The sequence below is a fragment of the Lacerta agilis genome, chromosome 15 (assembly GCF_009819535.1).
Source record: "Lacerta agilis isolate rLacAgi1 chromosome 15, rLacAgi1.pri, whole genome shotgun sequence".
Taxonomy (NCBI): Eukaryota; Metazoa; Chordata; class Lepidosauria; order Squamata; family Lacertidae; genus Lacerta; species Lacerta agilis.
The window spans coordinates 43,642,425-43,658,537 of record NC_046326.1 but is presented as its reverse complement, the minus strand read 5'-3'; the positions used below and the strand labels follow the sequence as shown (position 1 = coordinate 43,658,537).

Here is a 16,113-nt window from a genome sequence, read left to right as displayed (position 1 = left end):
CCTTCCCTCTCCAGGTGTTCTACAAATCTCCCCAAAAATCAAGAATATTTTTAACCCAGCTGATCAATTGACTGAACTGTGCTGCCCTTTCCTCCTTGTCTCACCCCACCCCAATTTTCTCCCTCGGTGGTTTCTTCTTCTCTCCCCTTCCCTCTCCAACCTCCCCAGTGTGGCATAGTGGTTAGAGCATTGGACTAGGACCATGAAGCTCACTGGGTGACTGTGGGCCCAGCCTACCTCACAGAGTTGCCATGGGGATTAAATGAGGAGAACCATGTACATCGCCTTGAGCTCCTGGGAGGAAAAGGTGGGATAGAAATGCAATGTCAATAAATCAAATAATAAAACAAGGAGCCTTTTCGCCACACTTACTTGGGCTGCTGCCTCTGCGCTGAGCTGGAGGACGGCTGGGACTGGGGCTGAGACTGGGTGGACTGGGGCGTGGTGCTGGCCTGGAGCTGGTGGTACTGGGGGGTGGTGATGGGCTGGCTGGGGGTCGTGTAGGAGTAGCTGGGGGTCAGAAGTGGGGTGGCCACCGGCTGCTGGGCAGGAGTTGTAAAGACCTGCAACAAGAGAGAGACAAAGAGAATCACACGGCGTCAGCGATGTTAACTCTTTATTTAAGGAAGCGAAGTTGACTCAGGAGGCCAGGCCTAGTGAGCACAGCAACTGGTTCTGGTAGGTCTTGCCCCTATGAGGCAGTTGTGGGGACTGAGGAAGATGTCCCTGCTTTGCCACATCTGCCTAAACCTCCCTCCCCCACCAGGTCCCTCACAAGCAATCTGAGACTGTGCCAATGCACCTGCCTCTCTGCTTCTCCCTCTTCATGCCTCTTCTGGTTCAGAGAGGCCATGGGGGGGGGGAGGAGCCAGTCGCAGCAGAAGAGGGAGACCCATGACTTTTTCAGCAGCCTGCCTCACTCGGTCTATTGGCCCCCCTCCTCTCCAGCCTCCGCTTCTGCCTGAGTCTGGACTGCTCTCTGTCACATATTCTTTCTGCCCACTGTTACCCCTTCAGTTTCAACCTCCTCTTCCCAGTCTGTTCCCTTTTCTCCCACTCATCGTTCCCCGGGCTCTGAGCCTTTTTCTGTCGGGGGCTCCCCACACTATTCCTCTGCGTCCAGCCAATCTGTGTGCCATCAGCAGATAGTAAGGAGAAGGCAGGTCAAAGGAGGCTGCCTTCTGCCGAGTCAGCAGCTCTGCAGGGCTTCAAGTTGGGGGGCAATCCCAGCCCCTCATCATCATTATTACCCACCCTTTACTGGCAGGTCCCAGGGCGCATTACAGCCATTCAAAATTCAGAATGGAAAGCAGTTAACGCTGAGTAAAAATAGATTGAACCAGGGACCTTCTGCATGCGAAACAGGTGCTCTGCTCCTGAGCTGCTGCTCTTTCCCTAAAAATTAAACAAGATCCTGGTCCTCATGGTTCTGCCTTAAAGGATGATTTAAGAGGAGGCTGCCTTATACCAAATCAGACGGTTGCCTCCATCTAGCTCAGCCCTGTCTACACAGACTGGCAGCATCTCTCCAGGGGAGTTTCAGGCAGGAAGTCTTTTCCCCAGCCCCACCTGGAGGGGCCATTGGGGTCTGAACTAGGGACCTTCTGCCTGTGAAGCAGATGCCCTCTGCCCCACAGATGCAGATGCCCTCTCCTGACTGTGCTCCGCAGGGCACTGCCAAGTGTTTGTGAGGTGCCAGCATTAGGAGCGGAGGAAGGTGCCCTTAATTCCAGGTCAGTGGGGGGGGGGGACCCAAGGCCCTTTCACTCACAGCCCCTGCCTGCTGGCCGATTAGCAAGTTCAGCCGGCCAAGCACTGCCTGCCTGCCTGCCGGCTCAGCAAATTCTTCCTCCGCTAAGCCTTTTCTCGCTGGCAGCTTAGCTGCGTCCTTCACCTCCTCTCCCCCTCGCTAGAATCCAGCCTGCCTCCTCCATACCCCCCCCCCCAGCACATTCCTTTAGAGTGGGGGCTACTCACTTGCCCACGGCCGATTTCCCTTTCATCTGCTCTAAGTTAGTGGAAGAAAACGCACCGTGAAGAAAAACGGTGGGATCCGCATGCAGGTGACGCTGCGATACCCACACTTTGAAAATAGAAGGCGCCCAGCTAGGGAGCAGCCTTCTGCCAAGTCAGACCTCACTGCTGCCTACACTGACTGGCAGGGGTTGTCTTCCAACCCAGACAGAACCTGGGACCTTCCACACGCAAGGCAGACGCTGTACTGCTGAGCCACCGTCCTTCCAAAGGAAGGCAGATGTGCGAACCATCAAGAGCAGGCCGGGGGGGGGGTTGGACTAGATGACCCTTGGGGACCCTTCCAACGCTATGATTCTTACCTTAACTGGAGCCTGAGCGCTGGCTGGGACGTGCTGCCCCAAAAACCAGAAGAACGAGTCTAGAGCAGCCCCACCTGGTGCCCCCAGTCCCCACCCGCCCCCCCCTCTTCCCACGTCCACCTACGTGGTAAGCGCTGCTCCCACCGCCGCTGCCTCCATAGCCGTACTGGCTGGAGGCCCACTGCGCAGGGGTGGCGTTGGGGTTCTGCCCCTGGCCAGTCACGGCCGCGATGGCGCTGAACATCTGCGAGGTCATGTTCTGCGGCAGGGCGTTCACCGCTCGGGTCAGGTCTGCGGGGCAGAAGCGAGGCGGAGACCGTGAGCAAAGACGCCAAGAGCAAGCGGGAAGGGCAGGGGAGGCAGCGGTGGAGGGGACTCACCTGCCAGGTTGATGTTAGCGGGAGTCGCGTTGATGGAAGCCGGAGTCCTGGTCCTGCTGCTGCTGCTGGGGGTGACTCCTGGGGGTGGGAAGAGGGGGGAATTGCGAGGGCTGGGGATCTGACCAAGTCGTTGCGCAAGGGGAGTCTCCCCCACCCCCACCCCAGTGTGGAATAGAATGAAGCTCTCTCCGTCGGCTCTCCTGCAGCTGGCCAGCCCCATCATCCCTCCTCTCCCCATAACCACCACCTGGGGGTGGCTGTCCCACCAGGCTGCCTCAGCGGGAGACAGAAAGAAGGCTGGAGGCCCCAAAGCTGACAGCACCCCAGGCTCACAAGGTCCCGGTGTGCGCTCACAAGCAAGGAGGGAGGAAGAAGGCTGGCTAGCTCTAGGGCACGGAGGGGGAACCAGGTGCTCTCCAGAGGTTGTTGGACTCCAATTCTCATCTGCCCCTGCGGCCAGCGTGGCCAATGGGAAGGAAGGAAGAAGTCCAGCAATATCATAATGGGGGGGGGGGCAGGGCACTGGCTCCCCACCACTGCTCTAGGGCAGGCACCCCCAAACTTCGGCCCTCCAGATGTTTTGGACTACAATTCTCATCATCCCTGACCACTAGTCCTGTTAGCTAGGGATCATGGGAGTTGTAGGCCAAAACATCTGGAGGGCCGCAGTTTGGGGATGCCTGCTCTAGGGTGACGCTGGAGGGGCCATCAAGCCCGTCTTCTGCCCCCCAGCGGCTGAAACTCTGGAGAGGATGTGCTATTTTGTCCGAGGTGGCATTTCTGGTTCATGGTGGGTGCCTTTCCCGCAGCCCCATGGAACGCATCAACACTCGCGCTCTCCCTGATTTTGTCCCCTAATTGGGGCTGGGATTACCTGGCACAGGATCCTGATAGTGATCCTTGAACCACCGGAAAAGCCCGTTGACCGTGGGAAAGATGTGGCTGCGGTATCGGAAGCCTTCGGGTGTAACCGTCACATACTCAATCCTGTGGGGAGAGAGGAAGTGCCCCCCCCCCCGGTGACATTGGCTGTCGAGTTGAACACACCCGCTCAGAGTCATCCCAAGGTGGGAAGCGATGAGGCCCAGGCCAGGGAGACCGGGCCACCCACCACCCAAGAGGGACCCCCCCCCATTTCCTGGGACTCCTTAAGACACGTCTGCCCTGAGGGATGGCAAAAGCGAGAAAAGCCAGGCCAGGGAGTTCCTGCCACCAGCTCCTGAAGTTGGCCTGAGAATATCTATCTCGCAGCATTTGCCTATTCTCATAATTTAAAAATGGTTAAGCACCTCAGGTGCCGAGGCAGAAAAGCGTTCTCTAAATGCAATGAGCAAATCGACAGACATCTCGTGTGGAGAGGGTCACTTCGAGTCAGACTAGCAAGAGCCCTTCTCCCAACATGGCAGCTCTGTTCAAAGAGCCCAGACCTTGCGGGGAGTTGGCACTAGATGTTGCTGGGCTCCAACTCCCATCCTCCTCCTCCTCCTCCTCCTCTGTTGCTGGGAGTCCAGACACACCTGGAAGGTCCCTTTCTTTCTCCCTGGGCATCAACCAAAATCCTGCCAGGCACCCCAAGCCCTCCTTCAGGTGTCTGAGAACTGGATGGACTTCACAACTTGCATTTCTGCACCTGAGCTTCTGCAGCCTGATGGTCCAGCCCTTTCTGAAGGCACAGCACCTCTCCTTGCCCCTGACCATTCCCACCCCCTTCAGCATCAGGCTTGGGTCTCTGGGAGGCACCACAGTCTAGCTTTGTGTGCAGGACCACAGCACCTCCAGAGGAGGTATCAGGAAAGGTGCTCTTTCTTGGGGAGCCGCTGCGCATCAGAGGAGATGGAGAAATGGCCTGGCATAAAGCAGTTTCCAACCCAAGGGGGGTTTGTAGGGGGTGGGCAGGAAGGGGAAAGTGATCCCCCAAGGAAGACAAAGAGGAAGCTTATCATCACCTCCCCTGTTCCTGCAAGGACCAGTCCCTTGGGGGGGGCGCACTCACCTGGGCTTGCCCCGTGGCTGGTAGCCCAGCAGGAATTTGCCTGGAAGTTCTTTGCAGGCGCAGATGAAGTAGGGGATGAAGGTGGGCTTCTCCTTCTTGGTCTTGATCAGGAGCTCCTCCAGTTTCTGGCACACAGACAGAGCAGTAACAGAATGGGCTTCCAATGCTGCCTCTGAAGGGGGGGGGGATCCAGAGCAGGGGCTTCTCCCCTCCTTGAATGGCCGCCCGGGGAAGTCAAGGGGCTTTTGGACACGCTGCGAAGCCCAGACAGCATTGCCTCACCTGGCACCCTGGCCTTATCTGGTGGGCATTGGTGAGGCTCTTTTCCCTGAGAAGTTCCTCTCGCCCAGCAGCCGTGCCAACTCGCAGGGGCAGGGAATGCCCATGGCTCATTTCTCTCTTGAAAAGAGAAGCCCCCAAGCTCAGCTCTGCCCAGATGTGTGTGTGCTCACCTTCCTGTCTCCCCCGTTGCAATCCTGGTAGTATTTGTGGCTGAGCAGGTCTCTAGCGAAGGACGCCATTGGTTGCACATAGCGGGCGACGATCTCGTCCAGGTCCTCAAACTCCTTGGAGCGGAAAAGGCAGAGAGGGTTACAGGCAGAGGGGCCAAGGTGGGTGTCCCCACAAGCCCACCAGGCGTTCTGCCTCCGGACTCACCTCTGTGTTGATCCAGAGGGTGGCCCCCAGGCTGAAGGCGTTCTCCTTGCCCTCCTCGCGGACGTCCACGTGCTGGTAGATGTTGTCGCTGACTTTCCAGGTGACCGTCAGGTGGTTCTCTCCTTTGCTGCTGGGGCGGATGATGACATCCCCCTGGTCCATGGTCTCCATCATCTTCTCAGCCTGCTTGAAGTTGATGTTGTGGAAGGAGGGGTGGGCAATCACACGCTTGATGTACGCTGCGGGGAGGGGGAAGAGAGGCAAACAGGTGGCAGTGCATTGAGCTTTCTAGCTTGGGGGAAAGGTGAGTTCGAGGGGACACAGTGCGAGCTATGCATGGCGAGAGCGGGAAGAGGAAAGCTTTCTCTTTTTCTCATAAGACTAGACCCTGTGGACACCCAGCGGTGGGGTATTGGGAGACACGGGACAGGTCAAAGGAAGTCTTTCCAAGCAGCGCAAAGTTAAAACTGTGGAACTCAGGAGCAGGGATGGCCACCAGCCTAGAGCGTTTGAAAAGAGGACTGGAGAAATTCATGGAGCAGGAGAGGGCTATCGTTGACTAGTGGCCATAATGGCTAGGCTCTGCCTCCACAGTTGCTTCTGGAAGCCACAAGAGGGGAGAGCGCTCTGGTGCTTGAATCCTGCTTGCGGGATTCCCATAAGGGGCATCTGGTTGGCCACTGTAAGAACAGGATTATGGACCAGATGGGCACTGGGCTGATCCAGCAGGCTCTTGCCATTGTTCACTTCCCCACTGACTGGAACCACAGCCCACCCCCTTGGCTGTCCCCAGTGCGCCACGGACTCACTCGTGCGTTGCTGCCTCTTCTTGTACTCCTCCTCCTGCTTGTGGTCACTGGCCTCCGCATCAAAGTCGTAGTAGGTGTCCTTGGGAAGCTTCCACTCGTTGCTCTTGTCCATCAAGTCCGACGTCCGGCAGGTCAGGTCGGCGCTGAACTTCTCAATGTCGATCTTCATGATCCTGCAGTGGACGGTCATCCCCACCTGGGCAAGACAGAGGCAGGCAGTCAGCGGGAGAAGAAAGACAAGCTGGGAGGTGTGCAGAGGAGGGCGGCCAAGAGGAGCAAGGAAACCGAGCCTGGTGAGGAACGGTTGAAGGAGCTGGGTATGTTTAGCCTGGAAAAGAGGAGACTGAGAGGAGATAGGAGAGCCACCTCCAACTATCTCAAGGGCTGTCACAGGGAAGAGGGAACAAGATTGTTTTCTCCTGCTCTGGGGGGGAGGACACAAACCAATAGCAGCTCCAAGTTATGAGAAAGGAGATTCCGACTCAACATCAGGAAGAAATTTCTGACAGTCAGAGCTGTTCAGTGGTGGAAGGGACTCCCTTGGAAGCCCACAGGTGGTTTTTAGACAGAGGTTGGGTGGCCACCTGTCAGGGATTGTTTAGCTGTGATACTTGCACTGCAGGGGGTTGGAGGCAGGGAAATGGCCTACCTTGACCCTCTCCTCTGGCCGCTTGACCACCTTGTCGCTGAGGAACTTGGTCGGGATGAAGCCCGTCACGCCATTGTCCAGTCGTGTCTTCACCCCGATGGCTTGGCCAGGGCAAGAGCCGCTGTCAAAGTGGTTCCAGACCTGGAACGGAGCAGAGGAAGCGAGGTCACGGCAAAAGAAGGCCAGTGGAGCTCTGCCTAACCAGGACCCAGGCAAACACACACACGAGTAGCTGCTTGGCTGGCCATGTGTGCCCTCAGCCTGGATCTCTCCAAAGGCCAGGGCAGGTGAGGCACCCCTGCCTAGCAAGCATCGCAGCAGCTGCCAGGGAGCGAGACTTGCTGATGGCACAGATCTATTCATTTGTCGCATTTATATTCCACCTTTTCCTCCAAGGAGCTCAAAGTGGTCTATATGGTTCTCTGCCTCCTCCTTTTATCTTCACAACAACCCTGCGATGCAAACTAGGCAGAGACACAGCGATGGGCACCCGGCGAGCTCCGAGGCTGAATGGAGACTTGAACCCTGGTTTTCCAGGTCCTAGTCTGACCCTCTCTAACCACCGCACCACACGGGTGTCGCTCTGTTACCTCGCTGAGCTCGGGGAAGTTGTCCTGCTGGCAGAAGGGGCACTGCCACAGGCCCGTCTCGTCGTTCCGGATCGCCTGGTCGTAGCTCTCCCCCTGGGGCCGCCGGTGGGCTATCCCCGTCACGTTGCAAATGATGAGTTTACCTGGGGATGGGAGGTTGGTTACTTGTAAAAATATTTGTATACGTCTCTCTCTCGCAAAGCAGTTTACAGTGAGAATACATAAAGCCATGTAATAAAAAACATATAAACCATATTTAGAAAGTCAAAAGCAGACCTCCATTAACCAGGAGGCACTCTTAATTGCCTGCATAGGCCTAGAGGAATAGAAAAGTTTTCTGGAGATGTTTAAAAGTTGGCATAGATGGGATAGGAAGGGTGGAGCTTATGGGTGCACCCCCCAGTCTCCATCAATGCCACAGCTTCTCCTCTGGCCCTAAGCACCAGAATAGCAACTGCCCCCCCCCTCCTCGGTAGGCCTTGCCGAGGAGAGAGGCAGACTTATATAGAACATCTCCTACCTATGTAGAATGTCTCGGGTGTCTCCTTCGTCAGCATGTTGAAGACCTCTTCCGAGTTGGGGGAGCGGTAGGGGCTCCTCAGGTCCTTGTAGCGGCAGCTCAGCTCAGCTCGGATGTCATACAGGGTGATGTGCTTGTCACCGTAGCCCTGAGAAAGAAAAAGGAGAAGTGAAAACCAATCAAAACCAGAGGGTCAGATTCCCTCCGCCCCGTCCAAGCCCCCTCAGGGCTCCTCCCGCCACCAACCTGTCTCTCCAGCTCTTCGGCAAAGGCATCCAGATCCAGGTCCTTCAGGCGCTCTGGGTTTTCCAGGATCTCCTCCAGAGCTCCAGCCGGGTTGGCATCCTCAGCCGACTCGTCGTACTCCAGGGCGTCAACAGCCATCTTCCGGGCCCACTCGTAGGTCTCTGGGTGGACCCTGGACCCGTCCAAGACCTCGATGTAGGAATCCGTGCTACAAAAAGAGAAGGAAAAGAAGGACTGAGCCGCAGGTGTGAAAAACCGGAATGCGCTGGCCTTGCAAAAGTGACCGAGACCCCTGGAACAGAAGGAAGTCCTGATGCAGGGATGGCTATAAAAGAGGATGAGACAAATTCACGGAGGAAGAGAAGGCTATCAGTGGCAACCAGCCAAAATGGCTGCTCTGCACCTCTGCTGTGGGAGGCAGGATGCCTCTGAAGACCTGTTGCTGGAAACCCCAGGAGGGCAGAGGGCCCTCGTGTTTGGTTCCCACCTGGGGGCTTCCTACAGGCATCTGGCTGCCCACGGTGACGGCACAATGCTGAGCCTCTAGCCTGATCCAGCAGCCAGACTCTATTCTATTTTATTTATATATAAAAAATCTATAGCACTATTCAGAAAAAATAATAGTAATCAAAACAGTTTACAGCGACATGAAAGCATGCAATTGAAACCATTCAGACGTCAGTGAACTGTTGTGGAAAGGTCCAAGAATTGTAAAGGATCCCAATGGTCGTCATCATCATCTATTACTTATACCCCACCCATGTGACGGGGCCTCCCCAGCCACTCTGGGTGGCTCCCAACAGAATATTAAAAACTTGATAAAACATCAAACATTAAAAACTTCCCTAAGCTCGTCCAGCCCCCTGCAATGCTGGAATCACAACAGAGGGAGATGGGGGTGTTTAGCCTCGAGAAGAGGAGGCTGACAGGCAGTAAGAGAGCCAATTTCAAATATCTGAAGGGCTGTCCTAGGAAAGATGCCAGCTTGTTTTCTGCTGCTTCGGAGAGCAGGCCCCGAACTGATGGATTCAGGTTACAAGGAAGGAGCTCATGAGTAAACCTTAAGAAAACCTTCCCGAGAGTAAGAGCTGCTCTACAGCAGAACGGGCTTCCTCAGAAGCTGGTGGATTCTCCTTTGTTTTTAAGCAGAGGTCGGGTGGCCCATGACCAGGGATCCTTTAGCTGTGATTCCTGCATCGGAGGGGGTTGGAATAGATGAGCTTTAGGAGCCCTTCCAACCCTAAAATTCTATGATTCTGAATAGCCTGCCTAGGCCTGTTGGAATAGAAGGGCTTTCAGCAGGCATTTAAAAGTTGAAAGGGAAGGTGCCTGCCGAATCTCTGCTGGCAGAGAAGAGCCTAAGGCAGCCTCGCTCCTGGATCAGGGAAAAAGCTCACTGCAGCCCAGAATCCTGTTCTCTGTCCGGCCAGCGATGCCCATCCTGTCCCCCACAGCAGGTGCCTCAGGGAAGGAGAGATCAGCCTGCCCCACAAAGGGGTCTCTGCCAGCAGCACCCTATGCTCTCCTGCGCAGATTGCAGAGCTTGTGTATTTTGTGTTTCTACATTGCGATTTTTTTCCTGTGAACCAACCTGAGACCTGAAGGACAGGGAGGGAAACCTCCGGCCTTCTTGAGCATTTCACCACCACCACCACCACCCCGCTGCCGCCTCGCTTGCTCACCTGTCGCCCAGCGATGCTGTGTCGATCTTGATGAAGCCGGCACAGTTGATGAAGACTTTAGGCCCCATGTGGCACATGGTGACCAGCTGGGTCCGGTTCTCTAGCCGGGTGTTGTTCTGCTTCAGGATCTAAGAGGGGCACAGGGCAGTCCTTTATTTCATTTCATAAAAAGTCACACGCTGTTTGATCGTAGAAAACCTCAAGTAATAAAACAACAGGGTTGTTAGCAAAAAACAATTAAAACATTCCAAAAATTAAAACTAAAAACAAGTCAGCAATCTAGACATTCAAGTAGGCTTCGTCTAAATAAAAAAAAAGTTTTTGGCAGGTGCTTTAAGGAACACAGCCTGGGGTAAAACAGAAGGGAGTTTCAAAGTGCAGATGCTGCCACACTAAAAGATTTGAGTTTTTACAAATGCAGAACGGGTATTATGTTGCACAGTTCTTTCCGGAGGGAGGCATTTCGTCCTGGCAGAAAGGAGCTGCTTACGAAATGAGGAGGTTGGGTTGCCTGGGCGAGGGCCTCAAAGCCATGTCCTCTTGCCTTATGTCCCTCTAAGCCCACTGTAGCCTCCTCTGGCTGGCAGGGGCTCTGCAAGGTCCCAGGGCAGAGAAAGTCCTGTCCTGTCATCTCCTGCCTATCCCTTTTTCAGCTGGAGATGCCCGGGACTGAACCTGGCAACTTCTGCATGCGAGGCAGGCGGCTCTCCTGCTGAGCTGGGCCTCTTCCGTGATATACGAGTGTAGGAGGCTGCCTTATACCAAGAGGCCAAAACAGATAAATCGTTAAGTTGCCCTGAAGAGAAACTGTTAGGAGGGGGAAAGACAAGGCCACAGTTGACGTGGCTGAAAAGGAGCGATCGAGCCATGTTACAGAAAAGAGAACATTTGGAGACATCAGCAGATGGAGAATGCAACAAATACCGTAGAAGCTGCAAAGAGAACTGCAGATCGAGCACTTCTGCATAGCTGGCGGTGTAAAACAGAGTACCAACGAGAGGGGCCGTTTGTGTCTAAAGGGGTAAACTGCTGGTTGGTTAGTGTCGCTAAACGATGCTTTACGACTGTGTTGAGCGCACGTAATGAAGGAGCACGGTGGATGGTCTTTTGTTGCTACACATATGCTTGTACTGCATTTGAATTCTTAGTAGTGACTTTCGCATTAGGGCTGCCACCTTGCATGCACAAAATAAACACAGATGGATTTATTACTGACCTCCAGTAAAGGAAACTAGTGTTTCCCCTAGAGTTCCACGTAGCTCAGTGTTGTCCGCAGGGCTTCAGACATTCAGTCCTTCCCATACAAAGCAGGCGCTCTACCACTAACCTAAAGCTGCTTCCCCGCAAAAGGAAGACCCTAGTCCTCATGATTCTAAATGAAGAGATGTTTTACATAGAAACACAGGAAGCTGCCTTCTACCAAGATAAGACCATTGGGTCCATATAGCTCAGTGCCGCCTACACCGACTGCCAGCAGCTCTGCAGCATTTCAGGCAAGGAGACTGAACCTGGGAGCTTCTGCAGGCAGGCAATGCAGAGCTGGGAGCAGGACAGGCCCCTCCTACCAGGAGGCAGAGTGAGGCAAGTGCCGTCTTTTACTTGCTAAGGCCTTCCACTTACCTTCAGCAGGTGAGTGCCCTTGCGGGGCCCCAGGCCACAGACGTACTGCAGGAGGGCCTGGCTGTGCGGGTGAGCTATGGCCCGGTTGACGTCCACCCCAACCTCGTTCACGCGGTTGATGAACTCGCACTGCAGGGAGTTGAGCAGATCCTCCTTCACCACGTGCTCCTGGGGGGGAAAAAAGACACCATCACATACCGCGGCCGTGAGATTCAGCTCCAGGGTGGCAGACTGCAGGGCACAGGGCAGCCCTCGTCAAAGGGCACCTTCATTATACACTTGGAGGCACCCGGTGAAAACGTTGCTCTTCAGTCGGGCCTTTAACTGATCGACATAGGATGCCCTTTTAAATGTGTTGCGGGAGGGGGATTTATTGGGCTGTTTTCATTCATATTTTTATTATGTTTTCTCTTTCTCATATTGTAATTTTGTGCTGTGAGCCACCTTGAGATCTGCAGATGAAGGGTGGCATACAAATGTAATGGAATGTAATTTATGTATTTATTTATTTGACCTGCCTTCCCCTCCATGAGGTCCCAGGGCAGGTTACAACAATTTAAGAACACAATATTAAGAAACCAGTTAAAGCGGATTAAAGCCTTCCGCAGGAGAGCTCCTTCCGGTGGCCTTTACCTGCAGAGGGTGCAGCTTGAGGCAGAGGATGTCCTCGTCGGAGCTGCAGACCTGAGCAAACTCAATCAGGGGGTCCTGGATGCGCCGGGCGAGGGAGACGGCCTGGCGCAGGACAGGGGGGTAATCCCGGAATTCGGCCTGCAAGAGAATCGCGCCAGAAGGGGTTCAGACCCCCCTCCTCTCATAACCACACGCGAGGCAGCTTCCCATGACATCCAAATAATACGAACAGCAATAAGGTATAGCATCATAAGAAAGGGGGGGGGGAATCAGCAACATTAACAACGATTCAAACAACTGAAATAAAAGCAGACATCAAGACCGGGAAAAAGTTTTCCTAATAAGTGTGTAGTTTTCAAATTTGCTGTGTTGCTGAAGGCTGCTGGACTGTAACCACAAATAAAACAAAACACTTTCCCCGTGTATAACACGCCCCCATGTATAAGACACCCCCTATTTTGGAGGACTCAAAATTAAGAAAATGGGGGGGGGGGTTGCCTAGAGTTGTTGTTGAGCTTTTTTGGGGGAGGATTGCCCATAGATCGACCAATGCTGCCAATCGCGCACGGCACATAAACCACCTATTGTCTGTCCCCTCCATGACACCCAATTTTAAACATATTTTAAAAGTCAAAAAACCTCATCTTATACATGGAAAACTACGGTACCTCATTCCGAGACCCTTGGTCCGCCTAGCTCAGCAGTGCCTACCCTGGGTGGCAGTGGCTCTCCAGGGTTTCAGGCAGGGGACAGCAACTGTCCCGAGTTTGGGCAATGGGGGGGGGGGAGTGTCTCCAGGCTCACCTCAGACTTCTTGCTGTTCATGTAGAGAGTGGCCAGCTCATTGTCCACCAGCTCCACCCCGATGGAGGAGAGCTGCTGCCCTTGGTCCAGCTCGTGGGCAATGCGCTTCACGTCCTCGATCAGCATCTGGGCATCCCTGGCAAAGGGAGAGGAGGAAGCAGGAAACAGCTGAGAGCTTGGCCACAGCTGCAACCCGTGTGGCATCTTGACCCCCCCCAAAAGGGAGCTGTGCAGCAGAAGGCATCCTGTCCCTGTTTGCTCTACATAAAGGATGACCCCCCCAAACCTTTCTATCTGGCCCTCAGGACACACCCCATCACCGGCCCTTGAGTGTTTTTGCCCGGCTGGACCCTGATGATGCCTCTCATTTCTCTGGATGAAGGATGCAAAGGGATTTCTGAATGGAGAAACTAGTCTACCATGCAAAGGCAGAGTTTACATTTGTTGCTCCTCCCAATTTTGCCTCTGGCCCCACCCACCCCGGCATGTGGCCCCTGGCAGGCTGCATCCAGAAGGGAACATGGCCAGCACTTACATTTAAAAAATAGAAAATATAAATATGTGGTTAAAAGGTTGAAAAAGAAGGTTAATAATGTATAACTTTAATTTTAGTGTATAAGATGTATATTATAAGCAGAAGAAATAAATAAGTGATAAACCAGGAAGGGAAGTTGGGGGAAGTCATGGGGGGATTTTGAAATGTAAATGTAATTTGCATTTTTGATTATGTTAAAATTTGTTGCAAATTTGTAATAAAAAAATATTTTAAAATAAAAAAACCCGAAGGGAACGAGGCCTTCAGGGTGAAAAAGGTCCCCCATCCCCTGGCACTGAGCTGCTACTTGCTCATTCCTGAGCAAACTTCTGCTGTTCTTAAAACATTCATATCCTCTTTTTCTGCTGCAGCAGCAGAAGTACTCAAGGCAGCTTGCAACAAGTATTTAAAGCAGCCAATCCGAAAACAAAAAAAGAAAACACCAAATATAAACCAGGAGTAGATGATTAAAAAAAAAGCATCAAGCAGAAACCCAAAGGAAATAAAAAGAAAGAAAATCAAATGTCAGTAAGGCCAAGGGAGCCCTCAAAAAGACCCAGGCAGGAGGGAGCTCCACTGCTCAGGGGCAGCAGCAGAGGAGGCCCTGTACACACAGTTACTCCAGCTGGCTGTTTCAAAGTATGCAGAAAGCTGCTTGGAGTCGTGATCGTTGTAGGAGATAAATATTTTTTAAAAACAAGGGATGAGGGCTGAATGTGCTTAGGAAGCGGCACCTGGCAGGCCGCTGTGAGAGCAGGACACTAGATCAGAGGAGTCCTGAGCCTGATCCAGCAGCCCGGCTCTTTGGAGGTTCAGCTGCCTCACCTGTTCTCTCCTGCTATGGTGACCACGTGGGGCTTCTTACTGAGCAGGAATTTCTTCAGGGTCTCGATATCCTGAGCCTGAGGGCAGAGAAAGGGGGAAGAGAGTGAGGGAGGCACAAAGGATGCCAGGCACACACAACTTTACTGCGACTTTACACACGAAGCAGGCTGCGGAAGCAGGAGATCTGGTGATGGGAACAAAACCCTCTCAGCCAATATGCAGGCAGGACTTGTGATGGGCTCAAATTTCTACCAGGGAGTTGGGGGGGGGAGGGGTCCCCGTCCCCCCTGGTTTGTGTGGGATTCCCAGATGGCCAGCAAGCCTATGGGCGGATTGTTCAGTTTGGTGGATTTATATCCCATTTCCTCCTCCAAGGAGTTTTTTACGTGATTTGCCCACTCATTTAATCCCCACAACAACCCTGCGAGGGCCTTCAGCTTCTCCCCTCACCTTCTTCTCTCTCTCCTCCTCCCGCCAGGCGTTCCTTCGCTTGGTGAAATGAGGCAGGCGCAGGAAATCCGTCACCTCCCCTTCCCCATTCACCAGGGCGCAAAAGACAGGGTGGTCTCTGTAAGAAAAGGGAATAATGATACACCGTTAGAAAAGCAGGGAGGGAACTCCAGAAGGGCGTTTGGGACGCAGCTCTGCAAAGGAGCCGCCCCACGCTGCCTCCGTACCTGGCCGAGGAGAAGGCGATGCCCAGCACCCGGATGCCCTTCCCCTGGTTCTCGTCCATGAAGTCGTCGTCTTCCTCCACCTGCTGGTCTGGCCGGTAGGGAGCCGCCTTCAGCGCGTTGTGCAGCTTCCGGCTGCAAGCCTGGAAGAGGAAGGAGGAAGGCGGCTCAGGGGCAGGCCCCGGAAGCAACTTCCACCTGGACCCGGGATGGGAGGGTTTGGCAGAACCTCAGGAAGTATCTAAAGGGCAGAGCTCAAAGAACCATTTTTGGGCTGCATGAGAGTGGTCCCCAAAGGGGGTGGTGGAATTCCCTAGGGGGGCACTGGAGGTGGGAAAGCTATGAAAGGCTGGTCTCACCGGACAAAGTTCTTCTGCTTTGCTGAATTAAATTAAATAGTTTTAACTGGATTATGAATAAATGTCCAGTTAATTGTTACTCTTTTGAATTTCATTGTGTTATTAGTGGGTCGTGCAAACAGCTGTTCTGAATGATGTTTTTCAAAGGGCAGGGGGCCCTGGGGATGACTTTATGGATCTGAGGGGGCTGTGGCCCCCAAAAAGATTGGGAACCACTTCTATGATGCAATTTTATCTCTGGTGCAAATACTCGAAACACAAAGTCGCCCACTGTCACCTGTAGAGGCAAACATCTGGCTCATGCAAGACTTTACAGAACCTTTATCGTCATTAATGATGGCATTCACAGCTGGCAAATACTTTCATGTTTATATATATTTTTAGCATTTGTAAAGGAAATCCTTGTATGTCTTCATTACCCCTTTGGAGCAGTGCTGTATAATTATACTTCTGTCCTACCAGGCTGTAGCACTTTACAGTCTTTTTATTTATTTTTAAAATTTAACTTTTATTTCTTTTTGCTATATTTGCATTTCCCCGCAACAGAAAAATCGGTAAAATATTAAATACGCAAAAAGAAATGCTCATTTCCTTCTTTCATACAAAGCAAGGCACCGTCTCTGGAGCACACTGAGAAAAGGACCAGAGTATCTGCCGCCGCCACACCTGGCGCACCTGGCTCTTATTTCCTGGAACCAAAGCCGGACAGAATAATGCACATCTGCTCTGCAGGCATTTATTCTGCATTCACAATGCATGTTTCCCAAAGACTTTTTTTTTTGGCACTGGGAAGTGGAAAAC

General features: G+C 53.2%; 1 protein-coding gene across 1 annotated transcript in view; it reads right to left on the bottom strand.

The window, feature by feature from the left end:
• SUPT6H (SPT6 homolog, histone chaperone and transcription elongation factor) overlaps positions 1 to 16,113 on the bottom strand; it is a 30,787-nt gene that overhangs the window by 1,662 nt on the left and 13,012 nt on the right. Inside the window, exons 17-35 of the mRNA XM_033172429.1 lie at positions 14,957 to 15,096; positions 14,730 to 14,847; positions 14,280 to 14,356; positions 12,920 to 13,055; positions 12,116 to 12,253; positions 11,483 to 11,650; positions 9,863 to 9,990; positions 8,181 to 8,388; positions 7,935 to 8,082; positions 7,415 to 7,557; positions 6,825 to 6,965; positions 6,176 to 6,371; positions 5,367 to 5,605; positions 5,162 to 5,275; positions 4,710 to 4,834; positions 3,591 to 3,703; positions 2,717 to 2,794; positions 2,461 to 2,627; positions 373 to 563 (exon numbers count right to left, since the gene is read on the bottom strand). Coding sequence (XP_033028320.1) covers positions 373 to 563; positions 2,461 to 2,627; positions 2,717 to 2,794; positions 3,591 to 3,703; positions 4,710 to 4,834; positions 5,162 to 5,275; positions 5,367 to 5,605; positions 6,176 to 6,371; positions 6,825 to 6,965; positions 7,415 to 7,557; positions 7,935 to 8,082; positions 8,181 to 8,388; positions 9,863 to 9,990; positions 11,483 to 11,650; positions 12,116 to 12,253; positions 12,920 to 13,055; positions 14,280 to 14,356; positions 14,730 to 14,847; positions 14,957 to 15,096 — 2,768 coding nt within the window. The remainder of the gene's footprint in view (positions 1 to 372; positions 564 to 2,460; positions 2,628 to 2,716; positions 2,795 to 3,590; positions 3,704 to 4,709; positions 4,835 to 5,161; positions 5,276 to 5,366; positions 5,606 to 6,175; positions 6,372 to 6,824; positions 6,966 to 7,414; positions 7,558 to 7,934; positions 8,083 to 8,180; positions 8,389 to 9,862; positions 9,991 to 11,482; positions 11,651 to 12,115; positions 12,254 to 12,919; positions 13,056 to 14,279; positions 14,357 to 14,729; positions 14,848 to 14,956; positions 15,097 to 16,113) is intronic.